Source organism: Mus caroli, unplaced genomic scaffold, assembly GCF_978045245.1.
Source record: "Mus caroli unplaced genomic scaffold, Mus_caroli_1 scaffold_10, whole genome shotgun sequence".
NCBI lineage: Eukaryota > Metazoa > Chordata > Mammalia > Rodentia > Muridae > Mus > Mus caroli.
Window position 1 is genome coordinate 18,653,043 of NW_028227265.1, and position 26,592 is coordinate 18,679,634.

At 45.0% G+C, this 26,592-nt stretch overlaps 2 protein-coding genes across 9 annotated transcripts in view; both read left to right on the plus strand.

Annotated features, from left to right (window-relative positions):
- Positions 1–13,683, plus strand: part of Sf3b3 (splicing factor 3b subunit 3) — a 35,425-nt gene extending 21,742 nt beyond the window's left edge. For all 4 annotated transcript variants that reach the window (XM_021170181.3, XM_021170182.3, XM_029480355.2 and 1 more), the window contains exons 14-26: positions 795–950; positions 1,601–1,744; positions 3,496–3,618; positions 4,209–4,363; positions 6,531–6,705; positions 7,926–8,131; positions 8,227–8,383; positions 9,593–9,718; positions 10,377–10,589; positions 11,142–11,240; positions 12,061–12,204; positions 12,690–12,794; positions 13,089–13,683. In XM_021170181.3, coding sequence (XP_021025840.1) covers positions 795–950; positions 1,601–1,744; positions 3,496–3,618; positions 4,209–4,363; positions 6,531–6,705; positions 7,926–8,131; positions 8,227–8,383; positions 9,593–9,718; positions 10,377–10,589; positions 11,142–11,240; positions 12,061–12,204; positions 12,690–12,794; positions 13,089–13,229 — 1,944 coding nt within the window. In that variant the 3' untranslated portion in view covers positions 13,230–13,683. The remainder of the gene's footprint in view (positions 1–794; positions 951–1,600; positions 1,745–3,495; positions 3,619–4,208; positions 4,364–6,530; positions 6,706–7,925; positions 8,132–8,226; positions 8,384–9,592; positions 9,719–10,376; positions 10,590–11,141; positions 11,241–12,060; positions 12,205–12,689; positions 12,795–13,088) is intronic.
- Positions 13,684–18,249: 4,566 nt separating this feature from the next.
- The window catches only part of Il34 (interleukin 34), a 65,349-nt gene continuing 57,006 nt past the window's right edge, over positions 18,250–26,592 (plus strand). For 4 of the 5 annotated variants that reach the window (XM_085843579.1, XM_029480357.2, XM_021169816.2 and 1 more), the window contains exon 1: positions 18,250–18,453. The gene's annotated coding sequence lies outside the window, so the exon portion shown is untranslated. The remainder of the gene's footprint in view (positions 18,454–26,592) is intronic. The other variant, XM_029480359.2, reaches the window with a different exon arrangement.

A 26,592-nucleotide genomic window follows, 5' to 3' on the forward strand; every position in this document is an offset into this window, starting at 1 on the left:
CTGGTGTCAGACTCACAGCAGTCCTCCTGTCTCAACTTCACAAGTGCTGTGATTAGTCATGAGTTAGTTACTATTCCTGATTTTGCTATTTTATATGAAAATGTATCCAGAACTTACCTTCTACAAAAATCTCTAGTAGACTTGAGATTTTTGTTGCTGTTGTTGTTGTGACTGTGTTTGAATTGGCTTTGGTGTATTAGGAAAGGGTTTTGTTTTTGAGATGGTCTCATGTAGACTAGATTGGCCTTGACCCTGTTCCTCTGTCTCCCCTTCTGTTTCCCATGTGCTAGGATTATAATCTTGCATTACCACAGCTGGCTTTGTTCAGAGTTCTCATGATGAGAACAGATAAATGGTTTTATAAATTTGTTTCTTAGTCTAGGTTAGTGTTTATTAATGCTATATCCTGCTTTTTTTCTTTCCCTCTGGGGCACTAACCTGTGAAGTTGATTTTGGGATCTGAAATGGTGAGATTCTTGGTCACTGACTTACTAAAAAGTGGAGTGAGATATAACAGGGTTAGCAGTGTTGCTCAGTTGATAGATCTCTAGCACTGTATAAACAGGGTGTGTTCAGACCTTTGTCATCTCAGAACTCAGGAGGCCCATGGTCTCAGGTTCATCCTTGAACGTAGCTAATAATAGTTACATGAAACCCCATCTCAAAAGCAAAAAGAGGGGTGAGAGAAGGCAAAAAATAAAATAAAAAAGTCTTAACAGCCCATCTTCCTTTCCTAGTCCAGAGCTACAGGGTGAATTGTAACACAGAGACCTATTTTATTTTTCTTCCTGTAGTCAGGACAGTTGAATGAGTACACGGAGCGGAAAGAGATGTCAGCAGATGTGGTGTGCATGAGTCTGGCCAACGTGCCCCCTGGAGAACAGCGCTCTCGGTTCCTGGCTGTGGGGCTGGTGGACAACACTGTCAGAATCATCTCCCTCGACCCATCAGTGAGTGGCATCTTAGTATTCTGGGTGGTCCCTAAGCACCTGGCTCCCTAAAATCTGTGTCTATTGTCTTTCTCTCCTTCTCTCCCCCTATCTTGTCCAGCAGTGAGATCCTAGGCACCCAGTTTGGTGAGGTGGACGCTGCCTCCGCCTTTGATTCCCATAGCACACCTCAGGATGTTTAAGGATGTTGATCTGTGGCTATTATGTATTTCTTCATCAAAAGACTTGAATCCCTTTTGTAGTGTTTTCGATTTTATCTATGTTATTCATGTTTTGCTTGCATGTTTGTATCAGGAGGTTATCCAAGCCAACATGTAGATCCTGGTAGAGCAACAAGTTCTTTTAACCACTGGAGCCTTGCCTTCAGTTTAAAATCCTAAGACTGGTGATTAAAAAGCAATTTTACTTGTTATAGGGCCTAATATGACTTTCTTACTTTGACCATTATCCACTTTGACAGAAATAAACAAGAGCTCCCCAAAACTTACTCTGAGATTTAGATTTAATAAGCATCTACTGTCTCAGTTTTCTTTTGGGGTTTTCATTTTCCTCAACAAAGAACCTCCTTCAATCCTAGCAGATTTCTGTGAGTATGTGTTTTCCAGAATTGTCTCTTACAGCAATTTTTCCTCCCCACTTCCGTTCCTTAGGACTGTTTACAGCCTCTGAGTATGCAGGCTCTCCCAGCCCAGCCTGAGTCTCTCTGTATTGTGGAAATGGGTGGGACTGAGAAACAAGATGAGCTGGGTGAGAGGGGCTCTATTGGCTTCCTGTACCTGAACATTGGACTACAGGTAAGCTGTGCAGGGGCTCACATTGCTGTAAGGCCTTCTTTGGTATCAATCAGCCTGTTCTTTATCCAGTCTAAGCATTTCCTCTGCTGTGGTTCTAGATAGTCACCTTGGGAACTCATCATTAGTGCTGTCAGAGACTGATTTTTCTCAACACTTAGAACAGGTTATAGCACACACAGAGTCTTCATAGCTGGTAAAAATGCTTTGTGATAGGTGTTTTGGTTTGGAATTAAATGAGTCTTCAGTAGTGACCTGTAGTTCCCATAGTATTCTAGTCTTTTAAAGTGAATTCCTCCCAGTTCATAATTGACCACATTAGCTCTAGTGTGTAGAAGCCTGGATGTTTCTGTAGCCAAAGGAGATGAGTTTTGTCATGGCACACAAAGCAGGAACCTAGTGTAAACTAGCATCAGTGCTCTCACGGTGCTGTGTGCCTTACTTCCTGAATCAGGACCTGCAGAGACATTAGTTAGATGGTGGACTTGAGCTTTTTCAGTTTTAGTTTCATACTTTAAAATGCTTGGGCATGAGACACACAAATGAGTCTTCATTTTCCCTTTTAAAGGAGTATTTTACAGCAAATCTAAGGCAGTACCTCTTCCCTCCTATACTGAGTAATGTTATCTCTACAGTGTTTGGCTTTAAGGAACTAGTCATGTCATACTCACCAAGATTAGTAACACTTTCTGAATATCTGATACTTTGCATGTTTTAATTTCCTCCTGAAAAATCAGTTAGTGAAGACTGTAGACGTTTACAGCAGTTACTCATTCGTAAGTGGTCCTACTCTCTCTGTTGCATCCCATTGGAGGTGCATGATGTTGAAATGTTTGTAATCAAGTCTGTAAGATAAATTGAGGTTTATTCCTTTGCTCTAAACATACTTTGTACAGGAAAAGGATAATGGCTCTCTCCCAACCCCTTCTTCAGTCACGAATTTTACAGTAGGAGTTAGGATTACAGCAGTCATTCTAGTTGAGTCTGATGAAGTAGGGATTTTGTTGCTTGGAGGTAGATTTTTATTTTTTAACTACATAAATTTGTGGGTATTTTCTTCTTCAAATTGCTGTCATCTCTTAGATTTTTGTTTGCTTCATTTTTGATTGTGGTTTCCCTTGAAATTCGTTTATTTGATGCAGCTATCTTGCCTGCCGTCTTGCACAATTAGGTAACTGTTTGCATTGGGGATGTTCTTGCTTCAGCCTTGAATCAGTCGTCCCTTGGAACCCTGTTCCTTTATGGAAAATGAGGCTTAGAGGTACCATAGTCAGTACATCCCAGCCTTTAATTGTTTGTTGTTTTCTTTGTTTTGTTTTTTTGCAGAGGTCTGCTTTTAAATTATAAAAAGTATTTAACTTAAATGATTTGGGGGAGGGAGGTGAGATGGGGTTTCTTGACCCCTGGCTGTCCTGGAACTAGCTCTCCAAACCAGGCCTCAAACCCCGAGATTTTCCTGCCTCTGTTTCTTGAGTGCTGGGCTTAAAAGACATGCACAATCCCCACCTGGCTTAAATGAAATATTTCTTAATGTACAGGAAATGTATGGATAATGAGAAGTGGGTCTTGCCAGTAGATGCTTAGTAACTAGGAGAGAATGAGTGAATTCCTGATTGTTGGGTGCCGTGACCTGTTTTATGTTGTTTTCGCCACCAAGTCATATCTTTGTCTTCTACTAAAGTAGCAAAAGGAAAATCTCACATAAAAGTTCCCATCATAAAAGGAGGCTTTACCTGTTCTATCTTTTCCACTAGAACGGTGTACTGCTGAGAACTGTCCTAGACCCTGTTACTGGGGACCTGTCTGACACCCGCACTAGATATCTGGGGTCCCGTCCTGTGAAACTCTTCCGGGTCCGGATGCAAGGCCAGGAGGCTGTAAGTAGTCAAAAGACATTTGGATGTTGGTACCACTGTGAACTTCTGACTAATTCACTTTGTAGGTTGATGTTAGTTTCACTTACATAGGAAATTCTGGGTTCTTTGGAGTTTTCTAAAAGATGGTCCATGAGATGGCACTGAGCATTATGAGGTTATAGGAAGTTTGAATATTGATCTTTGAGTCTATTTAGGCTTAGCTATCTGAGATGGAAAAGGATTATAGTGATCTCATGAGTCTACCTAATAGGAATGAGAGCCTATTCTTTGCAGTTCAGAGTTAACACTGCCACTGCTGTGCTAGTTCTTAAATGTTACCTTATTCACATCTACAGCTGTCCAACCTTGTAATTTATACCCAAGGGAACAAGTCAGTCCAGAGAAATGTGATTGATAAAGCTTGCTTTTTCTTTTTCTTTTTACTTATTTTTTTTCCTTTCTTTATACAATAAGCCATGTACTGCCTCTTTGGGCTCCCTTTGTTTAATGTGGCTTTGTAGACTTCTAAAATTTGAGGCCAAAGTTGGGTTGTATTGGTCAGTCTACCGTGTATGAGCTTGTCCAGTCTGATTGGAACTCTTCCTCCCCAGGTTCTGGCTATGTCCAGCCGCTCGTGGCTGAGCTACTCTTACCAGTCTCGCTTCCATCTCACCCCTCTGTCTTACGAGACCCTGGAATTTGCATCAGGCTTTGCCTCTGAACAGTGTCCCGAGGGCATTGTTGCCATCTCCACCAACACTTTGAGGTGAGAAAATACTGCCGGGCAGTGGTGGTGCACGCCTTTAATCCCAGTACTCCAGAGGCAGGAGGATTTCTGAGTTCCAGGACAGCCAGGGCTACACAGAGAAACCCTGTCTCAAAAAAAAAAAACAAAAAGAAAAAGAGAAAATCCTCAGGCTTGAAGCCCAGCAGGAAGCTTTTGTGCCAAGTCCTCAGCCTGTGGTTCTACCAGAGTTGGAGGAATTTGTAGAGATGGCTGAGAACAACCTTTCACCAGGAAAGAGTGTTGCAGCTGAAATTTAGTTTGGCTCAGGCGTTTAGAAACTGTGAGCCAAGTTTGAATTTGGCATTTAGCTTCTGTTTAGACTTTAGGAGCTAAGTTGTAAAACTAGTCTTGCACTTTAAGATTTTTGTTTCCTGGTGAAATGGTCACATCCCAAGACTAGTTTTAGAACAAGTGTTAAATCTGTATTTACCTATAGAATTACCTTTTTTTCTTTTTCCTTTTTTTAGCCATGGTTTCACCATGTAGCCCAGGGACATATTACATAGATCAGCTTGGCCTCAAACTCATGGAGATCCACTTGCTTATGCTTATTGAGTACTAGGATTAAAACCTCGTTATTTATTTTTCATGACAGAATCTTACTAGGTAGCCAATGCTGGCTGGCTTCAAGATCAAATTTCAGGTGCTCACTTGGGCTCCCCCCCAGAAGGAAGGGTGCCTTGGTGGATTGGGACCAAAGACCACACACACTGCAAAGAGTTAGGCCATGTAACAGACCTTTTGTGAGAGGTTTACTGAAGGGGGGGGGGGTATATGGAGGCTGCCTCTGAGTGAGGGTGGAGGAGAAAAGAGGATATAGGCCATGAAGGCACTGGCTTATAAAATGGTACAGCACATAGGAAGAATACACAACTCATGGTGACAATGGAAATACGTTGCAGTTAGTGGCCACTGTAGCTTATTGAAGTTGTAGTTACTGAACTGTAGATACTAAAGGTGGAATTGGGCATTTCCAACATGTTCAAATATGCCTTCATCAATTGCAGCCCAGGGCTGGAGAGATGGCTAAGCTGTTAAAAACACTGGCTGTTCTTCTAGAGGACCTAAGTTCAGTTTCCAGCAACCACAAGATGGCTCACAACCATCTGTAATGGGATCTGATTCCATCTTCTGGTGTGTCTGAAGAGAGCAAGAGTGCACTACTCAGTTACATAAAATAAATAAATAAGTTGGGCGGTGGTGGCGCATGCCTTTGATCCCAGCACTTGGGAGGCAGGGGCAGGTGGATTTCTGAGTTCAAGGCCAGCCTGGTCTACAGAGTGAGTTCCAGGACAGCCAGGGCTACACAGAGAAACCCTGTCTCGAAAAAAAAAAAAAAGAAAAGAAAAGAAAAAAAAAGTAAATAAGTCTTTTCTTTTTAAATGCACTCCTAGAATAGAGACAGACGTGTGAGAATTATGAGTGCTTGTGAAAAAACTCCAAGGGTCTGACCTCAGTTTCTTCTTGGAGTGTATTGTGTTCCTTCCAGGTGTAGCAGATAGGAGTGAGCTGAGCAGTCGTTGTTAACTCATGTGCCTCTATGAAACAACATGGTTTTTGCCGTTTGTGTTGTCCTTGGGATTGAATACCTTACTCGTGTGACTCTTCTTAACCTTCAGGGTGTAAATTGTCTGATGTTCTGAATAAAGTTGGCTGTCACATGAGAGTTTGGCCTCCTTTTTAGACCCCATTCTCCCAGGTTCACAGAGAGCCTCCTGTCTCTTTTTCCTTAGCATAGGGATTACGGGGTACTGCTGTGCCCTGCCTTTTAAGTGGGTTTTAGGGTTCATAATTCAGGTCATCGTGGTTCCATACAAATACTTTACCAACTGAACCTTCTCCATGTCCCCTTGAACTTCATGTTATTACATTAACTATGCAATAGTAAGGGTTTGACAGTGTCAGTGCAAGGTTCTAGTTCAGTGTGTTTCAGTGGTGAAAACACAATTGCAGTGAAAAGTGGGATGTGTTGCTGAAGGGGAAATCTTCGTGGATCTCCTTGTCGTGTACGGTGGTCCTTTAAGCGTACACAGTTGTTATCGTGTTACCTTATGTCGTTAGGGCATATGCAGCGACTGTTAATGCTTCATTTCATCAGCTGAGCTGAGTGAGCCAACGCCTTTAACTCTCTTGCCTATTACCATAGGATTTTGGCTTTAGAGAAGCTTGGTGCTGTCTTCAATCAAGTAGCCTTCCCATTGCAGTACACACCCAGGAAGTTTGTCATCCACCCTGAGAGTAACAACCTTATCATCATTGAGACGGATCACAATGCCTACACTGAGGCCACAAAAGCTCAGAGAAAGCAGCAGATGGCTGAGGTAATTACTCTAACCTTCAGAGGGGCAATTTCAAAACGCCTGCCTGTGAAGTTATTTAGAAAAGTTTAAATTTAGAAACCACCTCTAATTCTCTTCTCCCTGCCACATACACACTGCTTTGGAGACAGGGTCTCAGACCATAACCCTGGCTTGCCAGGAACTCTTAATGATCCTGCTATTCCCAGCTTTCCAAGGGCTGGGATTCTATGTGCACTGTCACATATAGCTGTAGTCTTTGCTTTTTGTTTTTTGAGACATTTTGCTATCCACCATGTAGACCACACTGGCCTTGAATTTATAGGGATTTGCCTGTATCCCCTGAGGTGCTGGGGTTAAAGCTGTACACTACACTACACTTGGCTGTCTTTTTACTTTTTAAAGAACCAGGGCTTGTGGTGTGTAGCCCAGTGGTAGGATTCATGTCTAGCATGTGCAGAGCTCTAGGTTAGATTCCTAGGACTGAAAAACAAGGGTAAAGTGGGTTGGACCCTAAAACTATAAACCAGCCCCCCTTTCTAGGATCTTTAAGCAAAGTTTTTTGCCCTATTTCTATTTCTCCCTTTTACAAGCTTTTTTTGTGACCTGGGACAAATATGCTGACCTTGGTTACTCAGAATTCAGTTCCCTGTGTAGAACTGTTTTCTGGTCCTTGAGCCTCCACAATAGGGTGTGTTACATGATGCCTGGATTCCAGCCCTGACAGCACAGCTTTCAGATTTCCCCTCAGCACCAGCTCATCAAAAATTATTTGCCAGCAAAAACCAACTAGCACCAAGCATGCAGAAATCATACCTAGTCTAAGACAACTAGTCTTAGCCAGGGAAACCTGGAGATGCTATGTGAATCAACCAGGTTTTCATTTCTGAGTTTTTAGACATGAAAATATTTGTCACAGTTAATGTTCTCTTTGGCATTTTTTTCTCAGATAAAACTACTAGGTTTTTTTTTTCCTTTTAATGATCTTTTTATTTTGCATTTCTCCCTTGAATCTTTTTTTCCTCCCTTTTAAATTGTATATCTAAGTGTTTGAGTGCAGACCTGAACATCGTGTCTGCTGCACCATTTGTTGAAGCTAAGTACCTGTCAGGTCACAAGTGCCTCTACCAGTGGGACTGTTTGAAGGCCCTTCCTTTCGAATCTCTGTTTGAGGGAACCGTGGTACTAGGCAACAGTCTTCTTTGCTACTTCACATCTCATCTGTTCTTGCTTTTTGGATTTAGGAAATGGTAGAAGCAGCAGGGGAGGATGAGCGGGAGTTGGCTGCAGAAATGGCAGCAGCATTCCTCAATGAAAACCTCCCAGAATCCATTTTTGGAGCTCCCAAGGCTGGCAACGGGCAGTGGGCCTCTGTGATTCGGGTGATGAACCCTATCCAGGGGAATACACTAGACCTTGTCCAGTTGGAGCAAAACGAGGCAGCCTTTAGGTAAGGACCTGAGGGCAGTTGGGAGTTTGGTGGTGTGAGCAGGGTTCATGGGGTTTTAACTAATGCCTGACTTTGCCTTCTTGGTCTATTTTTAGTGTGGCAGTGTGTAGGTTCACCAACACTGGTGAAGATTGGTATGTGCTGGTGGGTGTTGCCAAGGACTTGATACTGAGCCCTCGATCTGTGGCAGGGGGCTTTGTGTATACGTACAAACTTGTGAACAACGGGGAGAAGTTGGAGTTTCTGCACAAGGTGAGAACAAACCTTCAAATCTCTTGGATCTTAGATCTTACTGAATTCTCCCATTTTTGCCCTAAGCTTCTGGGTCAAGTCTTTTATTTGTTTTGGTGTGTGTGTGTGTGTGATCAGGTTGGCCTTGAGCTCAAAGATGATCTTACCTCTGCCTTCGGAGTGCTGGGATTACACCACCATGCTGGGCTGGTCTTTTACAGACGAGCTGTTGACTCTGACTCATCTTTGTAGCATTTGGAACATACTAGGACCTTCATGCTTCAGTGATGTTCCTGTGCCTGCCACAGGAAGCTGTGCTCTCACCACTTTCAGTGTTAAGAGGCACATAATGAATGGTCCCTTGTTTCCAGTGTTACTAAGCAGTTAAAGAATTAGCATGTCTAGGAAGTTAGAATTTAATAGTATTTAATAGAAGCAGTTTCTGTTTGGGAGAACAACATTCTGAGGTCACTGTGCAGTGTAAACACCCCTGAAGCATGTACTCTAAAATGTAGGGGTTTATTGTTCCTATTTTACTATAACATATTTTAAAAAAAAAAAAAAAGATTTTATTGATATATGTGAGAATACTCACTGTCATCAAACACCAGAAGAGGGTATCAGGTTGTGAGCCACTGTGTGGATGCTGGGAATTGAACTGAGCACGTCTGGAAGAGCAGTCGGTGCTTTTAACCACTGAGCTTAATCTCTCCAGCCCCTACAATGTACTTTTTCAAAGGGCTGTTTTATGTTCTGGCCTCTATTCTGACAGTACCTAAATCTGTCTGCTTCCTCTGGGGAATAGAATATATACTTTATATACTAGGCATCTCTTCATAGAACTAAGATGTCACACTTCTCAGTAGCGTTTTTTTCTCGTCCCTCCACAAACCTCAGTGGCTTCTTGGATGTTAAGGCTTTGCTGTAGTTCACTGTGTTAGTAACTAGTACAGGGCAGAGCAGCGTTTACCAGGCACTAGGAATGCTTCTCCTTGGAGGCATTCCTGCTGGGCCCCTGTTTTTACTCAAGGCCTTGTCTTAGGGATTCATTGTAGCATTTGCTCTAATGCTTTGTTGTAGGGATTCATTGTTGCAGTTGCAGTGTGTTTGTATGGTGAATAGACTGAGTGTTGTTTGCTGCCTGTCTTTCTAGTTGATACTTACAGAAATAGTTCTGTGTCCAAGGTCTGGGGAGTGTGGCTGAAGGCTGTCACTATATTCTTCTCATAGACTCCAGTGGAGGAGGTCCCTGCTGCCATTGCCCCATTCCAGGGGAGGGTACTGATTGGTGTCGGGAAGCTTTTACGAGTTTATGACCTGGGAAAGAAGAAGTTACTTCGAAAGTGTGAGAATAAGGTAAGTGTGCTGTTGTGGGGCAGATTGATAGCACCAGTTCTTAAAATCATTTATTGAGAGTGTCTTGAAAAGGCAGTAGGTGATCTCATCTCTTGGTTCTTAGCTCCTCCAAAAGAGCTTCCTATCCTGACTTAGAATTTAACTAGGAGAGTTAAACATGTATTTCCACCATTCACAGCTTCTGTGGGCATAGTAGTAAACTCCCATTATCCAAGCACTGAGGAAGCCCAGGCTGGAGAACTGTAAGTTCAAGGCCAGCTGGGGTACATGGGGACCCTCTCTCAAAAAGCCAAACAAGATACCACAAAATGGATCAACAGGTTAAGGCAGTTGCTACCAACCTTGATGGCTCGTGTTGGACTCCTGGGACCTTCATAGTGGACGGAGTCATCCTCTGACCCCTCTTGTGCATGGAGTACACATACACAATTAAGGAAAATTAAGCCAAATAAGGACCAGTGCTGTAGCTCCGTGGTAGAGCGTTTGCTCAGCGTGCATATGGCCCTGTGCTTAAAACTCCAGAATCGCATTCCACCCTTACTCCCATAATGACTCATAATCTTCAGTACTTACTATAGATTGTTGTAGTTAGGGAAAGCTGGGCTTTTAGATTCTGAATCCAAGGATCACACAAATTGCTATTTTTGTTTTTCCCTAGCATATTGCCAATTACATATCTGGGATCCAGACAATTGGTCACAGGGTAATTGTGTCTGATGTCCAAGAAAGTTTCATCTGGGTTCGATACAAGCGTAACGAGAATCAGCTCATTATCTTTGCTGATGACACCTATCCCAGATGGGTCACCACTGCCAGCCTTCTCGACTATGATACTGTGGCTGGGGCAGACAAGTTTGGCAACATTTGTGTGGTGAGTTGATGGTGGTTCTTTGGTTGACCGTGATATATGGGAAAGCTGGCTTAGTTAGTGGGGTGGTTAAACAAAGGAATAAGGGTTAAGTCTTTATGTTCAAGGCATCTAACCTCTCTTGGAAACCCCTTAGGCCCTGGTTCACCTTCATCCTGTTCACAGAACAGGAGTCAATAGTAATGAGTTTAAGCCAGTTCAGTGACATATACTTTTGATCAAACAGGCAAGAGGCAAGACATCCCTATGGTCTTTGACCCTGTCTCATAATATAAAGATGAGCTTAGTTTGAGCTACATTTATTTTTAACCTTTTGCTTAAAAAGGTGTGTGGTTTTCAGCCCAGCCTGATTTCTCAGTCTGTGGTCTCTTTGCTCTAAACAGTGTTGAGCCCTTGTTTGTGGCTTATTCTCTGTGGCTTCTCACTTCCTAAACAGCAGAAGACAGGCTCAAGCCTCTGACCAGGTTGCTTGCTAAGATCCAGGGCAAACTCATTCTTAGTGAGCTGTGTAAGCTTGCATGGGACTCAGTCTAAGACTGTATCACTTCTCTGTAGGTGAGGCTCCCACCTAACACCAACGATGAGGTGGATGAAGATCCCACTGGAAACAAAGCCCTGTGGGACCGGGGCTTGCTCAATGGGGCTTCACAGAAGGTAAGTTTGCCAAGAAAGGGCCAAAGAAGCAATTTTTAGCAGGTGATCCCTTGTGTGCAGCCGGCACTCCTTCACCTGTAGGACACTGGTAATATACTGAGATTTTTCATACGGTGCTTATATCACCTATCTTAGGATTTCTATTGCTGTGGAGAGACACCATGACCACAGTAACTCATAAAGAAAATCATTTAATTGGGGCTGACTTACAGTTCTGAGGTTTAGTCCATTTTCATCATGGCAAAAAGCATGGCAGCACTCAGACAGACATCAAGTAGCTGAGAGTTCTACTTCTAGATCCCCAGGGAGCAGGAAGAGAATGTCACCCTGGGTGTGACTTGGGCTTCAGATACCTCAAAGCCCATCCCCTAGAAACACAGTTCTTCCAATAAGGCCACACCTCCTAATACTGCCAGTCCCTGTGTGGCTTCCTTTTTTTAAAGATAGAATCCCAGATTATCAGATTATCCTGAAATTTGCTGTATAACCCAGGCCTTAGCCACCTAAATGCTGCCGTTATAGGCATGTATTACCCTACCTGTCTAATGGGGTTTTTAGATAGTAAGTATTAGAAATGTTTGAACTCTGCAAAGCTTTAAGTGATGGAGAGATTTAAAGAATCTTTTCCATAAGTTTTAGTTTTTAAAAGCTGGTGAATGGTGCTAGGCTGTGGCTCAGTTGGTAGACACTCATGCGTGAGGCCCGGGGTTCCATCTCTAATGGTGCAGGGGGAGAGGCGTGTGACTGACAGGCCTGGGAGCTCTTAGGAATACAGAAGAGAACTGGAAGACAAAGTTACCAAACTGTTTTTTATTTGCAGGCAGAGGTCATCATGAACTACCATGTTGGGGAGACCGTGCTGTCACTACAGAAGACCACACTGATCCCTGGAGGCTCAGAGTCCCTTGTCTATACCACTTTATCTGGAGGAATTGGCATCCTTGTCCCTTTCACGTCTCATGAGGTGGAGTTCCCCACATTGCCCTTACCTCATCTTTTCTCACATTGTTTCTCGGTGTTGAATCTGCCTCAGACGGCAAGCCTTTGCTTACAGTTAGGAGGTTCTAGAAATTGTTTAAAGTAACAGTTAAGGTACCAAGAAAACAGAATCCTGTGTTCTTTTAGGAAGGTCTTTTATGCTATGGTATAGATACAGGGTTGTATTATGACCCCAAAGCATCAGAGTAGCAGTCCACAAACTCAGAATGATGGTCTAGAAATAGCTGTCTGGTGGGACAATTACCCAGCAAGAATGGTGGCTTGGAGTTGGGCATGGTGGCACGTACCCATAATCCCAGCACTAAGTGGGCTGTGTCAAGGGGATTTCAAGTTTAAGGCCAGACTGGGCTGTGTAATGGAGACTCCGGCTCTTGAGAACTAGATGCCTTATCTGTACTCTGTTCTGCAAATCACTTCTTTCTTGGAGATAGAATCTGTTTCTTCCATTAGGACCATGACTTCTTCCAGCATGTTGAAATGCACCTGCGGTCTGAGCATCCCCCTCTTTGTGGACGGGACCACCTCAGCTTTCGTTCTTACTATTTCCCTGTTAAGGTAAGTTGGAAAAAGGAATCCTGTGCCCATTCACAGGCCTTTTCTGTTGGCCTTTGTCTCTGAGATTCAGATAGTTCTTGTCGAAGGCACCTGGTGATTCATCTGCAACATTTACATAAACATAACCTGTCTTTAAAGATAAAAACAGGGTTGGGTTTTATTCAGTGAATCAATCAATCTCTCTCTCCCTCCCTGTCCACACACACACACCAGCCCTTAGTGGGGTGTCACCTTGGACCCCCTTTTTCTTTGGACATCTTAACTTTGTTCTCCTCCCACTCTTCCATGTCTTAGAATGTGATTGATGGAGACCTTTGTGAGCAGTTCAACTCCATGGAGCCCAACAAGCAGAAGAACGTCTCTGAGGAGCTGGACCGAACCCCACCTGAAGTGTCCAAGAAGCTCGAGGACATTCGGACCCGCTATGCCTTCTGAACCCGTCTTTATCTGGGGGCTTGCCAGAGAGCCCCTCTTTTGTTCCCATTGCCAGTGTCTGGCTTTTGCCACACAGCAGGAGAAAAGTGATGTAGTATTTAAGACTGCATTGTTAAAGCCAGTAGCTCTGCACCCTCAACTCTTCCTTTTGAATGACTGGTTCCCTACAGTTGATACCGAAGTCTGCTCCTTGAACATAGTGTGTGGCCCTGAGCTTCGGTGTGGAACACAGTTTTCCTTATTCCCAAAGCCACCCCTGCATTGTGTAATTTCTGGCTCTTGTCTACTTTTGTACACATTCTTAATTTTCATTGTTTTCCTGTAAATACAGTTTTGTACAATGTTGCTTTGAGAGATGGAGGGAGGCAAGCTAAGGTGCAGCCAGGCTGGTTGCAGTGTGGCTCAGTTCTGCCCTCAGAACCCTCCTGAATATATAAAACTAGTTTTTAAGGTGTCCGGTGTGTGTAGTTTTTGTTGTTTTGTTTTTTAGTCTTTTTCCTGTGAGTGAGAATTCTGGAGAAAGGCTTGAGGCCTAATTAGAATAATAACTGGATCTTTTACTTTTGCTGTTGTGTGGACATCATGGCTCTAGTGGCTTCTTAGTGTGTCTTGGTTTTTTGCTGTGGAGATAGAACATGAGTTCACTGACCATGTAAATGTAACCCCACTACTCATGGATATTAAAGAGGGTGTTTTCCCTTTCCCTCAGATTTTTGCCACTGTGAAATCTTAGAATGTTATATTTGGTACAATTCCCAGTTAAGGAGTCTGATTTCACAGTGCCTGCCTAAGTGGCTCCTGAGAATTTAGGCCTGGTGACTAGGAGTGACTGAGGACAGATGTAGCTACATCCTCACCTCTCCTGGAGAGAGTCATGTGGGCCCTGCATAGAAGAAACACCCCAGAGGGGAGTGGCTATAGCACATGTCTGGGGAGATTGCAGACTGGCCTTGCGGGGTCAGCTTATAAGGAAGGACTTGCCACCATCATTCTGCCCAGAAGTGGCCTCATTTCAGAAAAGACATCATTGGAATTCCTCCTGGCTAGCTTTATGGGAAGCTTTAAGATAGCCCTTTAGCACATTGAATCTGGAGATTGCCCCAAGTCTCAATAATTAATCAATTTGAATTCCCTCACTCTTCTGCCTAAATGAACTAAACTTTCTGCGTCTCTCAACCAGGTAAGACCCAGACTGGGAATACTTACACATAACATGGTTTCTTGAGATGGGGGTCTCTAATGCAGGCTGTCCCAGACCCTCAGAAAGTGACTCGAGCTGCTTTGCCACTGCCTTTTAAGAGCTGGAGAATTGAAGGCATGGGTCAGAACCACACTTTGGAGTCCAGATACCATCCTCTGAATCTCTAATCGTGGCCTGGGTCGAGCATTAGGAACCTCCCTCAGTGTTGCTGGGAATTGAGGCTCAGCTGTTGGCATGAGCATAGGGCTTTGAATTGGATTGGGGATACCAAGTTCATTTTTCACCTAACTGCATCCCTGACTCGATGGCATCAGACTGGGACTCTGGCTTCAGTGCCAGCATTCCGCGGCCTCCTTGCTAAGGTCTGACAAAGGTACTCCTAACGCAGTAGCAGCCGTGTAAGGAGAAACAGAAAAGACCCAGAATCAAGGTTTGTCAACACTGAGCCTGTACCGCCTATTGGTTTGTTAATTACCAGGGAAAGGAAGGACAGTTCTCCAGCATCAAGGTGAAGGCTTGAGTATGGAAGAGGAGCTACTACTGCCCAAGGACCTATAAAGGATGTTAGCAGGAGTCACCACTCCTGACGCTTGGCTTTTAATCCTAGCCCTTGGGTACAAACACAGGCAGACCTTTCTTTGCATTCCAGGTCAGCTAGGGATCTATGCAGTGAGACCCTGTTTAAAATACACAAACTCACAACACGTTTCTAACAAATAGGTGAGGCTGAATGACTTAAGGGGACACCGTGGCTCTTGGAGTGGATTGAGCAGGCAGGTAGATAGGGAACTGCCTTTAGCCTTGTCAGAGAGGCTATTAGGGACTGAGAAAAGGAGGGTCATGTCAGGACCCTGAGTCATTGTTTTACTCCTCCCTCTGTAAATCCCCTGCTACTTGGATCTAAGAAACTTTGCCGAGCCGCCTTCGCTTTCCCCTGACCTCACGGGGCAGAGGGTTTGCAGATGTTGCTTCCTTTGGAAGATCTCTTGCCAAGAATAGCATTCCTGTGGGGAGGGGGTTCAAGTTGGCCTGCTCCTGGAATGTTGCTGTTTTGGGTTTGTGTAAAATGTATTGCTAGCAGGACAGCTGCTGGAGCTGGGGATGGTACTCCTGGTTCCCTGGCTCACAGGGAAAGAGAGAGAGGGCTGATAGTCAGGATGTTGGCTGCTCCCAGCCTTTCTTGAGAGCCGGAAATGCTGAGGTATCTTTTTCTTTCATCCACCCGGGCTTTCAGGATCTGTTAATTCCTTGCTTCTGTTTTCTATTCAAAGTAGAAATGCCGTGTTTGCATGAGTCACCCAGTCCTTCATCTACATATGAAATACTGTATGTATGTGTATATTTTAAGTTTATGCATGCTTAATATCTTGAAAGCTTGTTCAAAAAATGCTGTGGGAGGGCAGATTGCTCAGTGTGGGGCACATGGTAGCAATTCAGTGAACACTTAGACCTGTGGCTGTTGTATTTGGGGTCCTGAGTTCTAGTGAACTGAAGACAGCACAAGCCAGCAGAGCTGTTTCTTGGGAAACTTGAAAAGCCAGCATTGGAAATGCTATCCCTAGGTTGGAGGGGAGGGTGTGGATAACCTGACATTCTCCCACTCGGGACCGTGAGCATAGTCTTGAAGCCTTGAACCTAGAAGAACTTAGGGCCATGTCTGATTTCCTCAAGTCAGAAAGCTTGGGAACTTATGGGGTGGGGGGAGAACCCAGGAAATCCCAAGTCTAAAAGCAGAGGCAGGGTTGACAGTCAATGTGTCACATTGGGAAATGAGAAGAAACAGAAACGTGTCACCATGGCTCTTGACCCAGCTCGAACATAGAACTTGTCTAGGTATCAGAATAGACACCTGGTAACCCACCCAAGAGCCTTTTGAGTATTTCTGAGTCTGGTGTAATCAGACCTAAACCTCACTAGCTGTGACTAGTGTTTGTTCAAAGCAAAACAGCAAGCATTAGTTGAGTTTAGAAATTACAGCTTTAGAAAACAGACAGATGAATGTCCGCCTTGAGGTGGCTGAAGGGCTGTCTTCACCATACCCTGCCGGAATCCAGAGGTGGCCAGCCTCTGTTTCTGGCCCTTTCCTGGCTCTCACATTTGCAACCCACAGACCCACCCAGCAGGCACAGCCCCTTCTGAGAGACTAATTGTTGAGATTTTCCTTGTTGGGTTTTGTTTTTTACATTTTACTTAGTGGGCATATATAGACATGTACATAGTCTCTTCCATGTGGGACTTTCAGATCAAACAGGTTTTCAGGCTTGGCAGCAAGTTCGTTTACTGACTGCATCATCCGCCAGCCCAAGAGTTGGTCTTTGATAAGGTTTGGGAAGAGTTTCATAGGCTCCTTTTGAAAGGCTGGAGTAACGTGTATGAATGGGACAAGTGCTAATATTTACTATGGGCTTCAGGGACTGGTGCTGTCTGAGACACACACTGGGGACTCTGGCCTTTAGGTAGGCCAGGTTGTAACTAGAGAAGGCAGCTTTGCTCATGAAGCTTGGAGAAATATCTGCTAGAGGCCATGTGGCAAAGAAATCTGTGGAAAAGCAGTTGACAGTGGAGTCTGATGACTTACTTGAATGTGGCTGTGGTAACAGGAGTGTTGACTGTCCTGAGCTCTGCAAGACCTGATGCCATCTTCATCCTGAATCACCAGCCTATAAATTGAGCACTTGGAGGAAAGAAAGGACAGCACACCAGGTCCAGAGACTCTGAAGAGTGGCATCTTGTGGCTGTGTCCCCATCTCTACCTCTTCTGCCTGACAAACAGCCTTGACAGAGCTTTTGTGCAGGGCCTTTATGGTGTGGTCCCAGTAGCCACTGCAAGGGGGGCGGTGGTGTGTGGAGAGTTAGCTGGGTGCATACCAGTGTGGGCACATTGTCTTCCTGCAAGTTCAGGGAATCCAGTTCTCTCAATCTAATTAAGAAAGCCTTTCTTGAACAACACCATTCATTAGCATTTAGAATAGGGCAAGCCCTTGTGTCCAGACCAGCATTCCCAGACTAAGCTGTGTGGAGTCCCTTGAGTGAGTGGCCCTTTACTGAGAGAGCCTGTGTTTAAGTTGAGGAAAGCTAGTCTTCCTCCCTTGTTGATAACGATGCCTTCAAGACACCACCACTACCATTGCTATGTCTAGCGGTGGAAGAGCTGAAGGATGGGAGTCACCGCCTGTAACTACAAAGACAGTCATAAAATTAGGGAAGAGTGGTGGCACACGCCTATAATCATAGCACTATAAAGTCAATCTCTAGACTAATTTGAAGCTAGCCTGGGCTATATTGGGATACTTTTTTTTTTTTTTTTTTTTATAAAAGGTTGCAAAGAAAGAGATGCTGTCCCTGCTGCACAGCTGTCACTATTACCAGGAAAGCAAAAGTGGCTATGTCTGCAGGTGTGGCTCAGTCTTCAGAGGTTCCCATGAGGGTTGTCTCAGGCTTTGGCGTTAGACCTCAGTAAGCAGCTGTGTGTGTTCTTGGGTAAACTACCTCCCTGCGCTCAGGTCTTGTCTGTAGACAGGTTAACTGGAGCCAAACAAAACAAACAAACAAACAAAAAACTCTCCTAGGTCCCATCAGCTGTTCTCAATTTTGTTATGAAAGAGGTATTCCACGTATTAAGGAGAGGACCTGGAATTCCCCTAAAAACCAGTCCAACCTACATAGAAACTAAAGATACCCCCAGATTCTAAAGACACCCCCAGATTCACCCTCAGGGCTGTCCCCTTGCCTTGACTGACTGGCTTGATGCTCCCTCCTACTCCACACTCCAAGACAGGCTGGGGCCATGTGGCCCCGCCCCACCCTGCCCTTGTTGAATCCGGTTCTAGAAACAAATCTGAGCTGCTGTAGCGTGTGTCCCCCGCCCTCCGAGGAGACTGTAGGCTGAACACACAACAGCCTGTCCCACACAGCATTTACTGCCACAGCCCCCAAGGCACCTGCTCCAAGCTTTGAGTTGCTCAAAGCTTCTGCTGACAGCGACCGGCGACCATAGAAGCCCACATCCTGGCAGGTGAGCAGGTAAGCAGAATGGATGGGTTTCTTTCACAAGGCTGCTCCCTCCCCGTCGCAGTCTCTGAGGGCCGATTTAACAGCCAGAGAGACTTGAGCCCCAGTTGATAAGGTGCTGGCTAAGAAGCTCTGAAATGGTATGAACTCTGCTGCGGGTTTCTTTTTTTTTTTTTTTTTTTTTTTCAACCAATGATTTCGCAGCCTTGCGGGAGAAAAATAGAGCCGTGTAACGATCAAATTGACTTACCTGTGTTTCCGTCCGGGTTCTGTCAGTTGGCAAATGCAATCTCTGAGTGCTTTTGGCTTCCTGGAACTGAACATTGCTTTAGCTCTTTATACCTTATTGTGCCATGTGCATGAATTACTACTTGTATGAACTTCCTTGTCAAAAATTAATTGAGGCTAGCTGGCATGGTGAGAGGCACTCCGGAATGCCAGCACATGGGAGGTGGAGGTAGGAGAATTAGTCAACCCTTGATTACTTAGCAAGTTCAAGGCCAGCCTCAAATTAAAAAACAAAAACAAAAACAAAAACCTTTAAAAGAAAGGAAAACGCAGGGCAGGGGAGAGAAGTGTTTGCAGGGTGCTGAGGACCTGAGTTCTTTCTCTAGAACGTGTGTGAAGAAACACTGGGCATGTAATCCCTACGCTGGGGAGGTGGGGACAGGTGGATTCTTGGGGCTTGCAAGCTGGGCAGTCAAGCCTGCTTGGCTAGTTCCAGGCCAATGAGAGACCCTGTCTCAAAGAAAGGTGGGCAGTGACTAAAGGAATGGCACATAAAGTGATTTTCTGCCCTCTGCATTGCAACACACACACACACACACACACACACACACACGGAGAGGGGGGAGGGAGAGAGAGAGAGAGAAAGAGAGATTGAATAGGTGAGCCAGTGTTTTAGAAATTATAATGAAGTGCTTCTACTTTTACATTTTGCTGTTTGTTTGTTTGGGGGGGTTGTTTTTTGTTTTTTGTTTTTTTTGAGACAGAGTTTCTCTGTGTCGCCCTGGCTGTCCTGGAACTCACTCTGTAGACCAGGCTGGCCTCGAACTCAGAAATTTGCCTGCCTCTGCCTCCCGAGTGCTGAGATTACAGGCGTGCACCACTGCCCGGGTTTTTGTTTTTGTTTTTATTTTTAATTAAACAGGGTCTTACTGTATAGCCCTAGCTGCCCTGAAACTTGCTATGTAGACCAGGCTAGCTTCAAACTCTGCCTGCATCTGCCTCTACACCTGGCAATAGCCATTATTTTAACAATCTATGTGGCGTTTGCCACATTCACAAACTCATCTCAGAATGTCTTTGGTCCCGGTGAAGTTCAGTTGTTCTTAGAATGTTTTTGCAACCAGCGACTTGGCTTCCGTGGAGGACTGTGAAAATAAATTCCATCTCAATGAACATATTTAAACCTCCATGCCACCTCAGCCGCCTTCCACAGCATAGACCTAGGAGATCTCAGGAGGAGCAGAGAGACACCTCAGGAAGCCTGTAGGTGCCTCTTCTGGTCTGCTGTGGTGGATTGCAGGGGAAACGTGGTGCAGCATAGTGAGCCTCAGCTAAGCTGGATGGATCCCATGCGCTTTGCACCTCATGCTGGGTCTGGCAGGCCATGGGCTCTCACTACATACACCTCAAGTGCCTTTCCTGTGACATAGAAATGTGAACACCTGTGCAGAGTTGGCAATGACCCGCCACAAGTAAACATCTGTCTTTGTCCAAGCTTCAAGGAAGGTATCAAAGCAAACATCAGAGACAGGTAGAATGATGCGTTCAAGCCTGGCAGTGGTGGCACACGCCTTTAATCCCAGCACGTGGGAGGCAGAGGCAGATTTCTGAGTTCGAGGCCAGCCTGGTCTACATACAGAGTGCTGTCCAGGACAGCCAGCGTTACACAGAGAAACCCTGTCTCAAGAAAACAAACAAACAAAAACAAAAACAGCAAAACAAACAAACAAAACAAAAGACAGATGGGTTCGTTTTCTCAGCCAAAATATCTTCTTTTGATCTTTTTTAGCCTTGCTGTTCATTTTGCCTCCTCCCCAGAGCTTATTCTCCACCTAGAATAAATATCTGGGGCAAAGGGCAAGGACATCTTTGTGACAGTGCTCGTATTGCACGTGGGTTAGCTCCCTCGTGCTATTACAGGACATAGTTATTCATTTCTGGTCCCCTGGTGTTCCAGTGTGGTAGATGGGGACTTTTACTCTCAGGGGATTTTTTTTTTTCCAGGAAAGAATTGGGACCAATGTTACATCGTGTTTAATGACTTGGCTTGTATGTGCACAGCAGGCTGATCTTGAACATTCACTTAATGACTCTGTACCTTGATTTGAATATAAAATAGAGGTTAGAAAGAATATTGGGAAACAGAGGTGGCATGAATGACGCTTCTAGCATATCTCATGCCTCGGAAGCATCCAAAGGGCTCTTCCAGTCGGGGACTTTCCCTGGACCATTACTAAGCTGAACAGGATGACAAGGTCTGGGAAGGGCATGTTCTCTGCCCTTTGAACAGAATTAAGGCTGGGTGGCTGACAAGGGCTGACTCACTTTGTTAGACTTTTTTCTTTTTAATTTTAATCCCCTGCCTTTCCTGAGAAAAGCTGGATGTGAGGGTCAAGCCCCCTTGGGTGACCCTCAGGCTCAGGCCTCCTCCCCCTTCACATTAGCAGAGCCATCCTTCACATCTGTCTTAGTTACTTTTCATTGCTGCAGTAAGACGCCGTGACCAAAGCAATTTAGAAATGAGTTCAACTGGGCTTGCATTTCTGGGGTATTAGAATTTATAATGGCAGAACAAAAGGATGGTGACGGATGACCCGAGCAGCAGCTGAGAGCTCACATCTGGATCTTCAAGGCAGGAGGCAGACAGCACGCTAACTACAAACAACAGAGCCCACCCCAGCAACATACTTCCTTTGCTTAGACCACACCTCTTCATCCTTCCTAATATTCCCACAAACTGGTATCAAGTACTCAGATGACCAAAACTTTTGGTAAACAGACATTTCATTCAAATCCTCAGACCCCTCAGCCACCTACCACAGCACGGACCTAAGAGGTCCAGAAGGAACAGAGAGAGACCCCAGGAAGCCTGTAGGTGCCTCTCCTGGTCCCCACTGCACAGCTGCTGTGATGGATGGCAGGATAAACAGGTGAGCCTCAGCTAAGCTGGATGGATCCCGTGCGCTTTGCACCTCATGCTGGGTCTGGCAGGCCATGGGCTCTCACTACATACACTTCAGGTGCCTTTCCTGTGACATGGAAATGTGAACACCTGTGCAGAGTTGGCAATGAGCCACCACAAGTAAACATCTGTCTTTGTCAAAGCTTCAGGGAAAGGTACCAGAGCAAACATCAGAGACAGGTAGAATGATGCGTTCAAGCCTGGCAGTGGTGGCACACACCTTTAATCTCAGCACGTGAGAGGCAGAGGCAGGTGGATTTCTGAGTTCGAGGCCAACCTGGTCTACAGAGTGAGTTCTAGGACAGCCTGGGATACACTGAGAAACACTGTCTCGAGAAAGAAAGAAAGAAAGAAAGAAAGAAAGAAAGAAAGAAAGAAAGAAAGAAAGAAAGAAAGGAAGGAAGGAAGGAAGGAAGGAAGGAAGGAAGGAAGGAAGGAAGGAAGGAAGGAAGGAAGGGAGAAAGAAAAGAAAGAAAGAAAGAAAGAAAGAAAGAAAGAAAGAAAGAAAGAAAGAAAGAAAGAGCGAGCAAGGGAAAGGGGACAGACAGAGGAAAACATGAAATAGGTCCGTGGGAGCCGGGCTGAAGAACACGGGAGAAGCAAAAATTGCAACTTGACTTCAGTAGGTGGCATTAAAGGAGGCACTGAGGTCCTGTGCTGACAGCTTCCGGTCTCGGGGGCTTTGGTGCAGAGGTGCAGAGAGTGGGAGCCCTCAGGAAAGGCCTGGCACAAGGAAGCCTGACCTGAAACACAGATTGTGGGACTTTGAGGGATCTGGTTCTAGTGGTTCTAGTCCCTCCGCCAGAGCATGTGGTTCTCCTTAGATGACAGCTTAGGACAAGGAAGGCTCTTACAGCTCTTTGGGTAGTCTTTAGAAGATCTCTAGAAGCCACAGATGCTGCAGTCTCTATTCTAAACCACTGCCCCGAGACTTCACTGTCCTGGGCCTTCCTGTCTTGACTTTGGGAGGAAGAGGCATGTCTGAAAATGGAGTCTAAATTCTTAAATCTGGAAGAGACTCTGGAAATCTGAGAACTCTGGCCCCAGGCCTGGAACAATCCAGAGGGGATTCTGTGTACTTGTGTTAATGCGTGCATGTGTGTGTGAGAGAACCATGTCCCTCAACTGTAGAGCATCTCTTGGGACCTGAGCTATATTTGGCCTGGGAACCTCTTAAGCTTCCAGGATTGCTCTAGATGTTTGGCAGTCCAGAAGGAGCTGCTGCCTCTGCCTGGAGAACCAGCCAGGCTGCCCTTGGGACCTTCTCCAGGATGGGGGTTGTACGTGGGTTGGGACATGGCTTTAATTAGGAAGGTTCTGGTGATGAGTCTGAAAAGTCAGACAGATGGGGACTTCCTGACAGCTACAGGGGGATCATCCCACTCCCTCCACTTTAAGTCTGTCTGTCTTTCTTTCTTGCTCTTCCTTCCTTCCTTCCTTCCTTCCTTCCTTCCTTCCTTCCTTCCTTCCTTTCTCTCTCTCTCTCTCTCTTCCTTCCTTCCTTTCTTTCTTCCTTTTTTTCTCTCTTTCTTTCTAAGAGTTATTTTTATTTGCTGTTTATATGAGTACAATGTAGCTGTCTTCAGACACACCAGAAGAGGGCGTCAGATCCCACTACAGATGGTTGTGAGCCACCATGAGGTTGCTGGGAATTGAACTCAGGAAGAGCAGTCAGTGCCCTTAACCACTGAGCCATCTCTCCAGCTCCCACTTTAAACCTTTCCAGGGTATCTGCCCATCAGCTTTCACAGCCCAAGAAAGGCCTAACTGTGACCCAAGATTCTGCAACTAGGATCCAGTCTCTTGTCTAGCCTGGTCACTCGGGTGTCCTCTGAATCTTCCCCTGGCCCCAGCTCATCAACCCTTCTTCATCCTTGATAGCCAGCACGCTCCCGCTTAACTGCTGAGCCATCTCTCCAGCCCTGCCTTCAGTTCTTTTGCTGGACCCTACACTAATAATTTTATTTTCAATTTTTTTTTTTGAGGCACCCCTGCTTGTGGGTCCCATGTCTCCACATCCTTATTGAAGTTTATTTTCTGGCAGTCACTGTTGATAATAGCCACCCTGATGGAAGTATGGTGTCTCTGGGAGGCATTTATTTATTTATTTATTTATTTATTTATTTATTTATGTTTCTGTGGTGATTAGTGAATGACCTTTTTATATGCACGTTGTCTATGTGTGCATGATCTTTATCAAACTATCCATGTTCTAATTAAAACCATTACCACGTTCTAATTAAGTTGTTATAGGAAGGAATCTTTTTTCCAAGACAGTGTTTAGCTTTGGATGTCCCGCAACTTGATCTGTAGATCCGACTGCCTCTGCCTTCCAAGTGCTGGGATTAAAGGCATGCACAGCGACTGCCCTGGTGGAAGGAATTCCTTATAAATTTGGGATATTAAGATATTAACCTTTTATCAGCTAGATTCAGACATGTTTTCTTCACTCTGTAAATTGTTCTTTCACTCTGTCGGTTATGTCCCGTGTGCACAAACCTACACATACATACATATACACACACACACACACACACACACACACACACACCCCACATCTTTATGCACTCTAATTTTAAATTATTCTTATTTCTTTATCCATGTCTCTTGGTTGACATAAGTTAATTCCATGTCAGTTGCTGCCCAAACTTTAAATTTGGATGTAGTTCACTTGGCCAGCTTTGCTTTTGCTTCCTGAATTGATTGTGTGTGTGTATGGGTAGAGCTCGCCTGTATGCAAGACTTGGCACCATGTTCATGCAATGACCATGGATGCCCTCTTTCAGGGCATCTGATCCCCTGGGACTAGAGTTACGTGAGTCACCATGTGGGTACTGGGAACCAAACCCAGGTCCTCTAGAAGAACAATCAGTCCTCTCAACCACTGGGCCATCTCCCTGGTTCTTGCTGTCTGCATTTTTTCGGTATCCTAACTGAGAAACAACCACCAAGTCCAAAGCCAGGAAACTTTTCTTTCTTTTTCTCCTAGGAGTTGATAGCTTCCAGTCTTACATTTCTTAAGTCTCTTGTTAGCTTTACTGCTTTTTAGTAGTATATGAGATTATGAGAGATCAGGGGTTGGCACGCTGGCTCAGCAGGCAAAGGGGTTTTCTTCCAGGCCTGATGATCTGAGTTCAGTCCCCAGGAACTACAGGTTAGCAGAAGAGAACAAACTCCCGAAAAATGTCCTTACACACACACACACACACACTAAATAAATGTAATGATTTTAAAAGTGCTCATTCAGAAATACATAAGAAGAGCCATTTGTCTTCAGTTCCAAAGGAGCAACCTAGCTGGCCTGACATCCATCTCCCTCCAGCCCCAGGCTCCTGAGTTCTAAAATTACAAGCCTATGTAACTTTCTTGGCAGGCCACACTTCATCACCTCTTACGCACACTATAGCTGTACATGAACTGTCGGCAGGGACTTAGAATGTGGTTTCTCATGCTGAAGGCCTGTGACGGAGCCCCCCATGCTGGCTTTTTCTCCCAGGTTCTACAAGGACTCATAGCAGCTTTCTTCAGTATAGACAAGCAACAAAAGCAAGGGTCTATGAACAGATGAAACAAATGCATAGGTATATGTATGTATGTGCATATGTGCATATACATATACCATATCTTTCAACTTGAAGAAGAAAACCCTGCCACACGCTTGCTACTGCATGATTAGGCTAAAGCATCGCTCGGGAGGATGCTTGCTACTGCTATGATTAGGCAACCATGCTTGGAGTAGTGAGAGTTCCCATGTATTAGGGACACAGGATCACTTGGCCACAAGCCTTCCTACGGTTCATCTCTTTTGGCACCTGACAGTATGTCATGGAGATGCCTAGAAATACAGATCTCTGTCATCTTTTCAGGTGGATAAGCTTAGAACTCCAGCCCACCACTGTTCTGAACAGTGCTGTGGTATGTATCTATGACTCTGGCTTTATTTTTCCCCAAATAAGTATTATTTCATCTTTAAGAAGCTGGCTTTCAGAACTTGGGGACCATATGTGTTCATCTTCACAGGAGTCACCTAGAAGACTGATCCCTTAATCTCAAGCCTCTGCCAGTCTTCAGTGAGGAGAGGCAAGTGACTAGGGACAACCACGAAACACATGTGAGCTAGCATCGTGGGGTAAGGGCATCATGAGCAAAGGCAACTGTGGTGGGCAGGGTTTGGTGGCTGGGCTTTGTCAATGCTCATGGCTCCTTGCAAAACTCCAGTCAGTCTCCTCCACCTCACAGATGGAGAAATGAGACCCAGATAGCCCCAACTGACCCAGGATCAGGCAGGTGGGAAGTGAGAAGGCGGATAAGAGAGAACATTGGACAGGCCTGCTCAGCCTAGACTACTCCATCACTTAGGCCTCCTCAGTGACCTCATTACAGTCTAGAACCTTTGTGGCACCCAGTCTCTCTTACAACAAGGTAATCCAGGAGTCAGATCCTGGCCCATCAGATAACTAAGCCAGCCCTGAGGCCAAACTCCTACCTGCCTAAGTAGGTCTGTCCTCAAGTCTTAGTTTCAGGGTTGTTTTTGGTCAGAGAAATCTGAGGGCTGGAGTCAGTTTTACAGTTCCACCATCTCCTCTCTACTCTGGCAGGCTCTAAATGATGGGGCCTCCCAGGGAATGCTGACCAGTAGGGCAGTGAGGAGGGGACAGAAAACCGGACAGCTGCAGACAGACTTGGGCTTGAATCCTAGTCATTCCTCCTGCTGTCCTCAACATTGGTACCATGGAGCCATAAACTGGAATGAAAATGGCATCTCTACAGACTACATTGTGGCTATGAAGATAGCTATGAAGAGAGAGAGAGAGAGACAGTGACAGAGACAGAGAGAAATAGAGAGACAAACAGAAAGACAGGCACACATGGAGAGAGAGAGCGCACAAGTGCAATATGGAGAGAGAGAGATTGGAAGTTTGTGCACTGTTGGTGCAAGGGAACACTGACCATTCCTTAAA